General features: G+C 39.9%; 1 protein-coding gene across 1 annotated transcript; it reads right to left on the bottom strand.

The window, feature by feature from the left end:
- Nucleotides 1-8106: 8106 nt before the first annotated feature.
- LOC108671161 lies at nt 8107-14161 on the bottom strand. The gene is made up of 5 exons (XM_047884866.1): nt 14158-14161; nt 12450-12538; nt 10575-11618; nt 10207-10343; nt 8107-9119 (listed from the first exon to the last, which is right to left on the bottom strand). Exons 1-5 carry the CDS (start codon nt 14159-14161, stop codon nt 8615-8617), a joined length of 1779 nt encoding a protein of 592 aa, XP_047740822.1. The 3' UTR covers nt 8107-8614.
- Between the last annotated feature and the right edge of the window lie 1087 nt (nt 14162-15248).

A 15248-nucleotide genomic window follows, 5' to 3' on the forward strand; every position in this document is an offset into this window, starting at 1 on the left:
TACCTGCTATCTACATCAAGGAGGAACCTGAGGATGAAACTGAAGAAGTATCCATCAAAGAGGAACCATTCTTATATGGAAATGAGGTAGGTGGAGTTGATATGCAAATTAATGTTTGGCAACAAATATTAAATTCCTGCATAGATTTTCATGAAAAAAATTTGCCAAATGCTATTTCCATAATCAAAATTTCAAGTTAGGCATCAGGACACAAATTGAGTCTGAAATATTATGCGAATTTAACTTGGTGTGAAGCACCTTCATCCTGATTCAATAATTGGTTAGCAGTTATGGGAATTTTTATTCTTGAGGGAACTCATATTAAGTTTGCTTTTCTAAATCCAGTTCCACTTTTTTTCACACAGTTGTCTACTTTCTTGCTTGCTAATGAATAAATAAGGATAGGGCAGATAATTGCAAAGAATAATACTGAAGAACATTCATGTTAATTGATATAAGTTCTTAACTCACGCCATGCAATGTCAATGCAAATAAAAAAGTTCTTAACCCATTTATGAATGCCAATATGATCCAAATAACCTTATTAAAAGTGGGTACTTTTGTCCTAAATATTCACTTGAGTTTGTATGTTCATTTTAATATGAAGGCTGGCATGCGGAATATTTGCATTGTGAGGCATTGATATGAGAAGACATTTTATAGCCTGTAATTTGTGATGCTACCACATTCATGTGCTGCTGCTGTTGCCGGGTCTAAAGTGTCTCGTGCTGTAGGTGAGATAAACCTGTTATCTGCTTATTTGACTAACTGACAACAACCCTACTCTGAAATTGTTTTATTTTAGAATGAATGATTAAGGAGCTGGAATGAATGAATTCCAGCTCCTGAAAATGAAAGACTGGTTCTAATGAAAAATGAATTAAAATATGGGACAGTAAATAAACACATAAATTAATGAAATTGCAAATGAAATGGTTTTAATTTATAAAGTGTAGTGAAAGTGAGCTAATTAGTTTCATATAAGGAGCATGAACAGGTAGAGATGAGTAGGTTTAACTGCAAACAGAAAGAACAATAAAAATGCAAATAATGAATGTCTGATAACCTGATGGGATGTAGAATGTAAACAAAGCAAAAACCATTAAACTCCATAAAACTAGTAGCAGCTCATCTCCATATTGTGAATTTATCTTTAAAACTAATGAGTACTCGCACGAGGATTGAATTGAAAAGAATCACAAGTTGACAGATAAATAAAGGAACACTGCAAGATGAATTGAGAACATGAACTTCTGGAATTAATTATAACCATAATCCAATATAATAAATTAACTTTTTCAAACTGAACCATATCAGTCAGAGATGAACACAAAGAAAGTAAAATGTAAGGTAACTCAAAAAGTTAATATAAATGAAATTAGCAACATAACAAGGACAACTTAACCTAAATTATCAATGAATAAATGATCTAAATTTCTATGCCACTCACCAGTGCAACTGAGTGCCCAGGTTGAGATACTGAATAGGAATCCAAATACTTAAGAGTGATAATTCAAGTTTGCAAGTTATACTTTGGTCATCTACACTGAAAAAGATAAAAATATTTAATTTAAATTGAGTTGGATTGAGCACTGAAGAAATATGATAATTAGTAAAGAAAGACATGAAGGTTGGGCTACACAGTAGCCTAATTTAACCTCCGGTAACACTGTGACATTAGGAATTTATATGAATTATGTGAAGAGTTCTATATTAAATCCTTATCAATAAAATGCACACATTACAGCAGCCATGTCAACATTGTCTTCCAGTTCTTCCCAGAAAGCCACACGTGTCAAATACTATATATTTCGTTGTGTTTATTGCACACATCACTGCCAGCCACATCAACATTGTCCTCCACATATATTCAGTAAAGCAACAAGAGACATACTATATATATCTTTATATAATGCATAATGCACACACCACTGCCAGCCACATCAACATTGTCCTCCACATATATTCAGTAAAACAACAAGAGACATACTATATATATCATAATTGTGTGTAAGTGTTTTTTTGTGCTGGTGTTGCCCTGGGGTGGGGGTACTGTATCTAGTATGTTGGTGTAGTATCTGTGTGGGGTTTGCACTATTTGTCTGTGTGTAGGTGGGTGGTTGCGTAGGTAGTGGCATGAGTGTTGTGTGTTGTTTATGGCTGCGGCTATGAATTGTGTTCCTCTCATGTCGAGGGGTGCTTTTATGGGAAGTATTTTTGTTTCTGCATGAAGGTGTTCAATGGGGGTGCTTTGTGTGCAGCCTGTGACTATCCTGAGTGCTTTGTTTTGTAGTGTTTGGAGTTTCTGTATGTTTGTGTTGGATAGTGCGGGCGCCTAGGCGGGGCTGGCATAAGCCAGCACTGTTCTGATAAACTGTTTGTATGTTGGTGCTAGTGTTTCTTTGTTTTTGCCGAACTTGGTAAGTGGTGTCAAGTTGGAGGATTGGGCGTTCAGTTCTGACAGGCGTGATCAATTAATGGATGATGGATGGTTTTGTAGGTTTGTAATAAAGTTTCCTAGTCTTGCCCATATGTTGTTCCCAAGAGGACTTTCATAACATTTTACTTTTTAAGGGTTTGGCTGTTTTTTTTTTTTTGAGTGGTGAAAGTAAGCATAATATCAAAGTTTAGGCCAAGGATTTTTGGGTTGTCTTTGATGAGAATAAGTTGAGTACTGGGTCGTGTGTGGTGTTGTGAGGAAAAGGGTTGATTTGGTGGTTGAGAATCCAGGTTTCAATTTAAAAAATGAATGTAACTGAAATAATGTGAAATTAATGTACTATCTGGTTTTACAGGAATACTAACTTGTATTGCATTTATATTTGTGTTTAAAGTTACATTGCATTTTTATTTGTTTAAATTTGCATAGCCAGAATCTATGCCCTAAGTTTAGACCAGGAAATATTAACTCGCTCATTTGCTCTGACCAACTTATAATGCTGAGTAATATTTGCATGAACAAGAACAGACTTTTGCAACATTTTGAGTATTTTACTGAGGATCAAACGTGAGAGTCAACTGTTTACTGTGGCTCTTATTAATAAGTGAGATTGTTTACTTTGTATTTTTATCATTAGTTTGGCGAAGGTGGTTCAGCACCGGCATCATCAGACGCTGTTGGCCGCGCTGGCGTCTCTGGGGCGTCCAGCTCCAAGCAACACATAGAAAAATCATTCAAGTTCCGTGACTGTGAACAATCGGGCACCTCAGGAAAATCAATGCAAGAGCATGTTAACTTCAGAAATTTTCAGACATGCTCTCCAAGTAAATATGCTGATGATGCTGCTTGCACCACAAAAGGATATTTGAAAAAACATTATCTTCAGAGGCATTCAACAGAAAAACCTTTTCAGTGCACCGTGTGTGATTATGCTTGCGGCACAAGAGGATACTTGAAAATACATTTTCTTCGGAAGCATTCAACAGAAAAACCTTTTCAGTGTACTGAGTGTGATTATGCTTGTATTACAAAAGGGGCCTTGAAAAGTCATAATCTTTTCAAACACTCAACAGAAAAACTTGTACAATGCTCTGAGTGTGATTATGCTTGCGCCACAAAATGGGCCTTGAATAGTCATCTTTTCAAGCATTCATCAGAAAAACCTTTTCTGTGCTCCGAGTGTGATTATGCTTGCACCACAAAAGGATACTTGAAAAAACATTTTCTTCAGAGGCATTCAACAGAAAAACCTTTTCAGTGCACCGTGTGNATAAAATGTACCCCATACCTATGACGGCTGTTATTCCACCAGTGAAACTAGGCGGCACTATCGTTCTCAACCACCAGATGGTCGGGAACGAGGTTGTGTCCAACCCGTTTAACCGAGCGGTTGTCCTCCTGCTGCGCTCACGACCAACACATTTGTCGCCGTCTGGATGCCTGCTGTAACCAAAGCATTGTGCTAATACAGGGTCCTCGTTTCTTGGTTTTGCTTTGGTGCTGAAATGTTGATTTTTTATTTGTAGCAGCTTAACCTGGCGTTGCCTGGTATAGACATTCCCGGAAGTTTGAGAATCTGGCTATTCGAAATCCTGCTACATCAAATCTCCAGAATTCCGTTGCTAATCTTTAAACTTGAATAAATTTGAAGATAATCAGCAGAACAATCATCAAACTAGATTGTGTTCGAAGATTAGCATGAGAACATACTGGAAGCTGTGTTGTGAGTGTGGCTGTTGGTCAGATAATGACACTTAGACTGCGACTCCCGTAAGGGCCTGTATTCCGCCGATGCGACTCGTTTAAACTCGAAAAACTTTAGTTGCAGACACGACAATGAGACAAAAGGTTGTGCGCCGCTCTTGTCTGAGTAAGTTTTGCAAGATTCTGACATGGAAACCAGGAGCCCCCTGCTATAAAATTAGTATCCGACGACGCTTCGTTCACAATCCCAAAACCAGGCTGTCCTGTCTTGCAAACAGACGCATGAGACTACGGTATAGGTGCTGTCTTGTGTGTCAGCATATTCAGGGCGATGTGAAACCAATTTCATTTATTAGTCTTAAGTTGAACAGCGCTGAACATAATTACTCAGTTGTACTGGTAGAAAAGGAATGTTTAGCCATTCGTTGGGCCATTGCTGAATTTTCTGAACATTTTTATGGTGGTAAGTTTACAGTTGAAACAGATCATGCACCATTACAGTGGCTTCAGCAGAATAAGAATAGAAATTCACGGCTTAGATATGTTAAAGGCAAAGACAATTACCTTGCCGACCTGTCGTCATGATACTCCGTCGAGTAGTTTTTTAATGAATTCAAGTGCTTAGTTTATGGATTGTGTTTTTTGATGACCACAGTTATTCAGAATTCTTACCTGTTGATAGGTTAGTTCTATTGTGTTACTATAGATCCATGTATTGCCGATGTTAGTTCATTAGTGATGTGCGCTGTTTCTTTCACGGCACTAGTGGGAAATTTCCATCTTGAGGCTGAGGGGGAGTTTTGTAATGTAGTAATATGCAAATTTCCCACCACTAACAATCTGGGGCCATACTTTCAAAACTCGCTAAGTGAACGTAAGTACTTACGCTCTATTCTCTTGTCTATGATTGGTGGATTTTTGGATTTTACTTTAGAGGCCGTCAATGATTGGCTGATGAACTTACTATCTCTTAACTTTTTTTGAAAGTATAGGCCCAGGCCGCTAAGAATAAGCGCGACCAGCTTTGACGTGGTCGTTGAATTTGTAGTAGCCGTCAGTTGAGCTGCTGATCCCGACTGGCGGACTGGGGCCGGATTATCAAAACTTCGTAACTTTTTGTACTTACGACAAAAAAGTTCTGTGGTACGTAAATACACCCTAATTTTGGCATTATCAAAACTTTCGTACGCAAGTCTTAGCTAAAAGCCTAAATTTTTTTCCCGCGCAAATGTTTTTATAATACCACCGCTAGTATTAGGTTGTCATAGCAACGCCACTCGTAAGTCGATTTTGCGTACTTACGAAGTTTTGATAATACGGCCCCTGGTCCCTCTCTTATTTGTAACTCCGACGCCAGGGATCATGCGCTCAATCTCAAAATCTTGCTCTGGCTCTCTCGCCGCGCATACTACTTAATAAAGCTCTCATATCCGATTTTTTAGTTTTATTGGTTCCTAATTTCACATCCGTTTGAGGAGATGGTTGTTCGTTTTGCTTTGTTTTGCCATGATTTGCTTATCTTTAATACATTAATTTGAGCTTGTCATTGGAGTTTCAATCGGTGCAGACGAAGACTGGCTTATTAAGCCAATAGGGGAGTGCCTTAAAATTGCTGGTGCTTGGTGGGCGTGACAAGACCATCCGAACTGTGTTGTAAGCGAAAGCCGAGGTAACTCAAAAAGAGCTTTATGCAACAAGAACGCAACATCCTGGAACAAAATAACACTACTATAAAACAGGAAAACGGTAACGTAATAAGAATATATTCATATGTGAAGGTCTTACACATAACGAAACTATTTACAGAATACTTACAAGGAGAACAGTAGTTGTAGGTCTTGAACGTACAAGAGCCGAGTCAATGCAAACAACGGTCAATAGTTCTTGAGCGAAGTAACTTACTCGTAGGAACTATAGTACGGAATACTAGGTACATGTGGTGGCAAACTGGATTTATATTGATGTAAAATGAGTTTATTATAAATTATAATGCTTGTTACATGCGAATTGGAGTAGATGAAGCTCAACAAGCTTTTTATAGGTAACGTGGATGTATCACACAATTTGTGATATGTATTTTTATTTTACATCTTCAATTTATTTTGCAACTGAATATGAAAGATCGATGATGCTGACATTGTTGCTGGCCTAAAACTCAATATATTCACTAGGTTCTGATATTGAGGCATGTCTCTCTTCTGCATGCCACGTAAATATCTCAGTTATTCGTAATTAAACTTATCACGATAGTGATGTCGTGCACCATCACTTAATTTATCACGATGGTGATGTCGTGCACTATCACTTAATTTGTCACCTTAGTTCCTTAGTATTTGTTTGGGACATAGCAGTCCCAGGCCACGATGGATCGCCGCCTCTGATTATCGTTCATCCGCCCTCATTTGGGCCACCTGATGCACGATGCTGTTGCTTGCTTCTCGTCGCTGGTAGTGTTGCAGGGGAGGTCGATCTGGGACTGTGCCCAGGAAAACGTCCATTTGTCTCTTGAAGGTCTCCAGGGTGAACTCCCCTTCTCTTAGATCCCTTGGTAGGACGTTAAACAACCTCGGCCCGGCCACGGAAAGTGATCCTTCCCGCAGGGATTGAAACCTGAATGCAGATCTGTTACGTAATGGGGGGACCTTGCACAGTCTCCCCCTTCTCTCGTTGTGATGTGTCTCAATCCTGAATATATTAACCGGATCCATTCCGGTTAATATCTTCCATGTGTACAGAATGACATACCTCTCCCGTCTCCTCTGCAGTGAGTACAGACCCAGTTGCCCCAACCTCTCCCAGTAGTTATACTCCTCCATCCCTTTGATCCTGGCAGTGACGGTTCGTTGGACACCTTCCAGTTGCCGAACTGCGCAGAGTGTGAACGGGGTCCAGAGCTGGCATCAGTATTCAAGGATAGGTATTGTAAGGGCTCTGAAGAGTGTGATCATCGGTTCCGTTTCTCTTGTTCTGAAAGTCCGCCAGATCTGTCGCCTACCTCTTCCAGTAGGCGACAGATCAGAATGACACAGAAATTAACGTCCAGGCCTCCTGACAACACATGTTAACGTTCAGTCCTCTTGACAACACATGTTAACGTCCAGTTTTCCTACAATACGTTAGAAAATTTCTCACAATCAACGAGAACGTGAAGTCACGGACAGACAGACGGACGGACATGACGAGCACAATAGTGCATTTTTTTCCGTAAATAAGAAAATGCGCTTAAAAGGGTAAAAAAATGTTTGCAAGGTAAAAGGCAAAGGAAATCATAGGCATTTTATGTTTTATTATATTTAAATATCGTATATGCCTATAACCTCGCTGAACATAACATATTCGAATAAAATATCACATATGCCTGGAAAAATCTCAATAAAATATGGTATATGCCTGAAGAAAATCTTAATAAACTATCATGTAAGCCCGGCACAAATCATAAGAAAATAAAGTAAATGCCTAACGAATATCAATGAAATATAATATATAACTGAAAAAATCCTATAGATATCGTATATGCCTGGAATAAATCTTAATTAAATATCATGTAAGCCTGGAATAAATCTTAATAGAGAACAATTGTCCAGCACAAATCTCAATAAAATATCGTCCGTACCTAAAATATTTCTCGCAATTAAACACCTTCACAATATTCAGGCAATTCAAAAATTGCGCATTAGGCCGCTGAACTTTGGTGTAATCATCACACAATGATATACAATGGCAAACTTGCATGTTCTGAAATTAAAACAAAATTAAAATTTCCATAATATCGAACCGAGACACAAGCCCCGGAACTTGAGCCTCGACGTTGGCCCCAAGTCTCGATCACCGACATTGGCCCACGATCTCGAATCCAGACATTGGCCCCGGCGGGCCTATGCTTTCAAAAAAGTTAAGACTTCGTAAGTTCATCAGCCAATCATTGACGGCCTTTCAAGCAAAATCCACCAATCATAGACAAGAAAATAGAGCGTAAGTACTTACGTTCACTTAGCGATTTTGAAAGTATAGCCCCGGATCTCGAACTCCAACATTGGCCCCGGATTACGAATCCCTTAACCCTTAACCCCTCTTAACTATTCAAGAATCAGTGCAAATACCCGCAATATTTCGAATCAGGGTAAATTTTACTTGTATTCAGTATATTAATTATTCCAGAATGGTATTAAAACTATTTCGAGTCGTGAAAAAAATCAGACTATTCGAATCGCATTAAATAATCTTACTATTTCAACTCAGGGAAAACTATTTAAGAATCGGGGTAACTACATTTCAATAATCCAAGAATCAGGGTAGCTGAAATTCAAGATTGTAATTCAAGATAAACGTTATCCAAAATTCATGATAAAAGCGATTCAAGGTTCAGGGCACAAGCTATTCAAGATTCAGGGTAGAAGTTTTTCAAAATACAGGGTGGAAGCTATTCAAGATTCAGGGTACAAGCTATTCGAGATTCAGGGTAAAATTTATTTATGCTTCAGGGTAAATGCTCGCAAGTCTGTCCAGCAACCAGCATTCAGTCATGTGACCCTCAGCAAAATACCTCGTCAAAGGACTCTCCTCTATCAGATCCTGGAGTCTCACGCTATCCATTGGCAGGATTCCGCATAATTCTTGGCGGTATTTCACAATTCCCAAGTTTTGGAGCTCCTCGGCTTCAAATCCCACAGGATGCCCGAAATTTACCCTCCTTTTTACCAGTTCGCGGGTTCGATTCCTTCTGCCGCGGCAGAATTTCTTTTCCGCATCCGCCAACATTTCTTGCGGCTTAGGTGAACAAAAATTATGGCCAGGTCCATTATTTCCCATTGACTCCATTTGTTCCATTGACTCCATTTCTTCCATAGACTCCATTGGTTCCATTATTTCCATTGATTTCCGTTGGCCCGCCAGAGCCGAAGCGACCACAACTGCTGCCCCCGTCGTGTATCTGTAGAGCCTCACCAGCGTGCACAGGGGCAGCAACTGCAGCATCCTGCCGTAACAATACCATTAGAAACCATTAATAGACCATTAGAAACCATTAACAATCATTAAGAGACTATTAGCAACCATTAGCAGCCATTAACATACCATTAGAAACCATTAAGAGACCATTAGCAACCATTAGCAGCCATTAACAGCCATTAGAAACCTATCGCTTGCTATGCTTGGAATGCTAGCGGAGAGTACCACCTATAGAAATGAGCAGGTCATATTGTCAAAATAGTGACACACTTTCTTTCCCACAACACGAGCAGAAAACGTAGCACTGACGCGCCCTTTAGTCTGGAATAAAACTGGATCCTAATGACCCATACTATGGCAATAGGTGTATTGTTATTTGGACAAAGGTACACGCATTTCTATGAGAGATGCAAACCATTTGTATATTCTGGTGTCAATCTGGCGTCTCATTATAATCATTATTATTGTATGTAATTGAGACGTAATATTCACTTAATCGATAGAGATTGATAACATGAGTCAGCATCTGGAAGACACGTGATAGATCACGCGATCAAGACCTTTGTAGTGGGCGGAAGCGAAGCCTATATAAGGGCTAGCAACCTTAAGTATATAAGGCCCTCGCAGTAGCTGATAAGCGCCGCTCCGCGATGTAGCGTGTCGGTAGAGTTCTCCGACCTTGCAATCGACGCCTTATTACGGCTTTTACCTCTGTATCGGCCCTCTTGTATAACCACCCCGTATATGAGATATAAGATATGTTATCTAGACAGATATCTAACTTATCCCTCACTACCTTAGTCAACGAACCCGATCCTCAGGTAGAGCTTATACTAAAATGAGCTCGTGACAGTATGGGTACCTTAACTGAACAGCTGGAAATTTAACAATGTAAATGGCTTGCGGGGTAGCTCAATCATTTCCGCGATCGCTACAAGCTTATCAATTTCAATCACATCGAAATTGCATTCATTCATTATTTAATTGACTGACAAATAACATTTATTGTAATGAGAGATTATATCATTTGAAAATTTATTTTTTGGAATTTGGAAAATAGATTTAAAAATTTTTGGAAAATAGATTCGAAACGATAATAAACTTAAATTGGTCACCTTTTGAGCAACATGAAAGGCAGCCCCAGGGACCGAGTGAAGGGGAGGAGCGGGAGGGTGAGCAGGTGCAGGGGGAGTTCCAGTACAGAGGGAGCGACGCTCATGGCGGCGTCCATGTGCTGTGACAGCAGCGCCTCCTGAGGGAGAGTATGTCATATTATATTATATTATATTATATTATACTATATTATATTATTATATTATATTATGCTATATTAATTAATTAATGGGTCATATTATCCAAAAATAGTGACACAATTTCTCCGTTTAGCACTTGTACGCCCTTTGGCCGGGCAAAACTGGGCAAGAAGTGCATCGATACTTGGACAAAGCCTCGTTCATTTTCATGAGTGCACAGCAATAATTACCTGCAGTTTCCTCCTACAGGCGGCGCAGTTATAGCACTTCATCCTGCACACGCTCTGGCTCAGCGTCACCCCCAGCAGGGACGGCGTCCTACGAAGGGCGTGGGCAACCCTCAAGTCCTCGCAGTAGTGACCAGAGGCGCCGCCCACCGTGCTGCTTGTCGCCCACATGTCGACCTTATTATTGAGGTGGAGCCCATGGGTCCCGTGGGTATTGTGAGTCCCGCGGGCTCCGTCAGCCCCGTGGGTCCCATGGGCTTCTTGGGTCCCGTTGGACCCGTGGGCTTCATGGATCCCGTGGGTCTCATGGGCTTCTTGGGCCCCGTGGGTCTCATGGGCTTCTTGAGTCCCGTAGGACCCTTGGGCTTCTTGGGTCTCGTGGGTCCCATGGTCCCCGTGGGAGCCGTAGGACCTTTTTTCACGGATGGTGTCCAGTTTCCGTGTTTGGATGACCAAATCAGTTTCGTTTTTGTTGCCACCTTGGTTGGAGCTTCTGAAGGGACTGCGATCCACAATTTCGCGGTTTAAATCCATCCGATATCCACTTATTTCTACTGTAAAACCGCAATTTCCAGGTTCTTCATCGGAAACTTCTTGGCCACTGGACTCACTCTCATTTCCAACTTCAAAAATAACTTTTTTACCAATGCGGTTGACACTGAATAGCCCAAGATTTTGTGACCAGGTTTCAACAATTTCTGAAGTCTTTTTGACGTCATGAGGGCAATTCCTGTCCTCTTTGAGGGCATTACCCTTATATTGGTTGCCATTGCCCTCATATTGGATGTCTTTGCCCTCATATTGGGAATGGTTGGGGTACTTTCCGACACAATCTCTCTCATTGTCTACGCCATTTGACCATTTTTCTACACCATTTCCGAGGACATTAACCTCATTTTCTACACCTTTGCCCTCACTTTGGATGTCATTTGACCCTCGGAAACTAGACTGGCTCGCCAGCGTGAGGATCTCCGAGCACCTGGGGCAGGACACGAGGCCGTTCTTCTGCAGGAAGTCGAGTGCGTCATCGAAGCCCTGCTGGCAGACCTGCAGATTTTGTATTGTTTATTTTTATTTAATTATTTATTTATGATATTATAATTATTTATATGGTTAATACTGTCCGAGAGTCGTTTGTACATATAAATCCTCATGTGTTTACCAGCAGACCTAGTTAGCTATTGAGCCCGCTGTGTCACTGAGACCTTGCCTTTAGACGCCAGCCTATACAGCATGTGTCATGAGGACAAGAATCCGGTGGGCGGAAGCTGAAGGCTATATAATGTCTATCAATCTTAAGTAAGGCCCCCCGCAGTAATTGATATGCGCTCCGCGATGTAGCGCTTATTAGTTGGTTTATTTATTTATTAGGTTCTGATTAGTGTTAATGGGTTCTCCGACCTTACGGTCGACGCCGTAGCTTATACCTCTGTATCTTATTAATATATAACAACCCCGTATATAAAGATATGTTATCTAGACATGTGTGTCTTACTTATCCTTCACGACCTTAGTCACGTATCCCGATTCTCAGGCAGAGCTTAATAAAAGAACACTGACAGTACTATTAAAGATGATTAAGTCAAGGGTGTCATCAAAGCCTGACAGACCTGCAGATTTTTTTATTATTATTGTTGGTTTAATTATTTATTTATGATATTATTATTATTTATTATATTATTAGTATTAAAGATGATTAAGTCAAGGTCGTCATCAAAGCCCTGCTGCGCCGTTGGGTTCCAAGAGAATCTACTATTATTTTAATTGTAATCATGATTATTTTTATTATACATTAATCGTCAATTCTATGTTATATTATTTATATTTATTTATTATTATAAATATATTATGTATGATATTAATAATCATATATGATACCTGGCGGAGGGCGTCGGGGTCGGGGGGGAACAAGGCGTGCACGAAGCGCTGCGCGTTGCGGCGGCTGATCACGAAATTCGTATTCGTGACTGAATTGAATATTTTGATCTAAAAATGCACTTTTCTGCAACCTGAAGTCCTAAATACAAGAGTCTTCAAGCGTCTGACTGGTCTGGGGTCCACAGGACCTTACATGGTATTTTTGAAGTGAATATACATAAATTCAGTAGAAATGTTTCATGTTTTCTAGAAGGTACAGGCAATTCTCTATTGATAAATTTGATAAAAAATTGGACTATTCCAAAATCCTTATGTGCTAATGGGATGAAATTTTTTAAACTTTGTTGTTCAAAATTTCAAGGTTTCCTGATGTTTCAAATGGTTTGCAATCTATAATTTTTCTATATACCGGTAGGGGGACTGGTCTGGGTCTGGATTTTATCCACTTGGTCTGGCTCTGAGTTTTGGAATGTTATCAATGCTCTTGGTATGTTATCTTGTAAATAAAAAAGAATGTGGACTATCACAATTATTTCATGACGTTTTAAATTTTTATTATAAATGCCACATTCAAACATAGCTAAGTTGTCTGCGTCAAATATTGTTGATGCAGGCATCAAACAATCAGTTGTGTGCTTAAGTAACCTGGGTCATATTAATTTTGTTGCATATGTTTAAATAAAAGCCTACTTATTGTTAGGGGAGGCGTTCGGTCCTGGTAAGTTTAATATTTATATTAAAGAGGTATGGTTCAGCTGTGGACACGACTGGCATGTAAGGCTACTGAAACCAACTGGGCACAGCTTAGGGAAATATATTATGAAACACTGAAGCCAGCATACAACCAACTAAACATAGACACCTGCAGTTAGTGCAGAATGAAATGGGGTTAGTAGTGTTATGATGGTATGGAAGCAGCAAGTCACACCAGCAGGTGGGGCTTGCTCTATAAAATCACAGCAGAAATCTCATGAAATCACCAGGCCCTCAGTCCTTGTTGCAACTAGCAAATTGCAAGTCCTAATCACTAAAACAAGAGAACCAGTTAACCAAGGCCACTCATATGGGCTGACCTCACACAAGTTACAAATAGCAAACGCATGGTCAGGCAATAAAATAAATTCCTAATTACTATCTAAAACTGTTTTTACTAGAACGTCACGATAAAAACATATTTGCACTGGCACAATAATTTCAGACGATGTAGAAATCAGTTACTTTGAGAAATCCTGCTCGGGGGTGCATTGGGGAACCATATAAATGGAAAGCACTCCTAAGGCTGGCTAAAGTGTCCACCCAGTGGGCCAGCAAGTCACTTCTCATTGTGCTCCACTAAGGTTGAGGCAGGTTACTCAAATGAATCACTGTCTTCTCAGTGCTCGTCAACAGCCCACCACAAGGAGCAATCCAATTTCATTTGCTGTCTTGCTGCACTGGAGTCGTGGTGAAGGGTGCCCTTGTATCCAGTTTAATTCCCAGGTTTTTCTAGACTCAACTCTTGATGCCCTATAAGTGAACGAAATGCAGGAATTGGCTTTAGTGCACAACAGGAGAGCAAGCGGCAGATATACAAGTTTGTAACATAATAAAATATAACACAATAAATATATTGGCACACATGACGCAATTAAAAAATGGAACACAAATAGGTGAATATATAAAAGAGTAGGAGCATTAAAACCAGGTTCAGGCAAATGCCACTACTCACCCATAAAGGGGACAAAGTAGGCAGGCAATCAGCAAGTAGCAGGATCAGGCAGGGCACGTCGCAGCATCAAAGCTCAAATGTCTGGTAAACTTGCATCAATTCCATCAACCACGGCACAGAGATAAGCATAAGGCTGGCACAAATACATGCACTGACTCAAAAGATCTATCTGATAGTGATTTACATTCATGAGTCTGGAAAGAGAGAACACAGGTGAGTGGAAAGAATGCATGGTGCAGCAAGCTGTATAATGATACACAAGCCACACCACTACATTATGAGCCTCTATTGCACTCTGTACAATTCCCTCTGTATCCCTGCAGTGTTACTGCCGTTTCTGCCAACAATATAGAATAAAAAATTCATTCTCATTGATTTATAACTAGCATCAAATTTGATGATGGCGCCCATTACCAAGAAATGCAGTGTTGCTCTGCACCAACTCTCCGATGCTGCAGTCAGGAGTGGCAGATGCCCTGAGCTGAGCCTCACTCAAGCGTCTCCTGGTGGCAGCAAAGTAAAGTCTGAAGGTAAGCCAGATTCCATGTGCCTCACAAATAAATAATGGCAAAGTAGAGACTTTTAAGGACTTTTTTTCTGAGTGGATTGAGTCCTATTAGTAGAATAGTAAAGTATCATGGATACCAGTATTATCATGCATAAATATTGAATAAAATTTGAAGTAGATCAGGTAATTATAAACAAAATAATTTTTAAAAATCTCATTTGCCACTATGCTGACTGATCAATTGTTATTGTGCAGGGGAGGAACTGAGGTCATGTCAAATTATCTTAATTAATTCTTATTCCTATTAATTTTTTACAAGTTTCAATACAAGATTTGATAACATTGTGTTGGAATATGCCACCTCATGAGTCTCACTCATCTGAGTGATATTAACTTTTTGTCTAAAGCTCACATGACTCATTAATTTAGTGAGCATTATATTTACTATGAGATATCTTGCTCCATAGCCCAGGGTACCAGTACACCAATGTATATATTTTCCAGCCCTGGAAAAAGTTGATCCTCCACCAGCCCTCAAAGTTCCTGCTATCTCCATCAAGGAGGAACCTGAGGATGAAACTGA

The sequence above is a fragment of the Hyalella azteca genome, unplaced genomic scaffold, assembly GCF_000764305.2.
Source record: "Hyalella azteca isolate HAZT.00-mixed unplaced genomic scaffold, Hazt_2.0.2 contig16370, whole genome shotgun sequence".
Classification (NCBI taxonomy): domain Eukaryota; kingdom Metazoa; phylum Arthropoda; class Malacostraca; order Amphipoda; family Hyalellidae; genus Hyalella; species Hyalella azteca.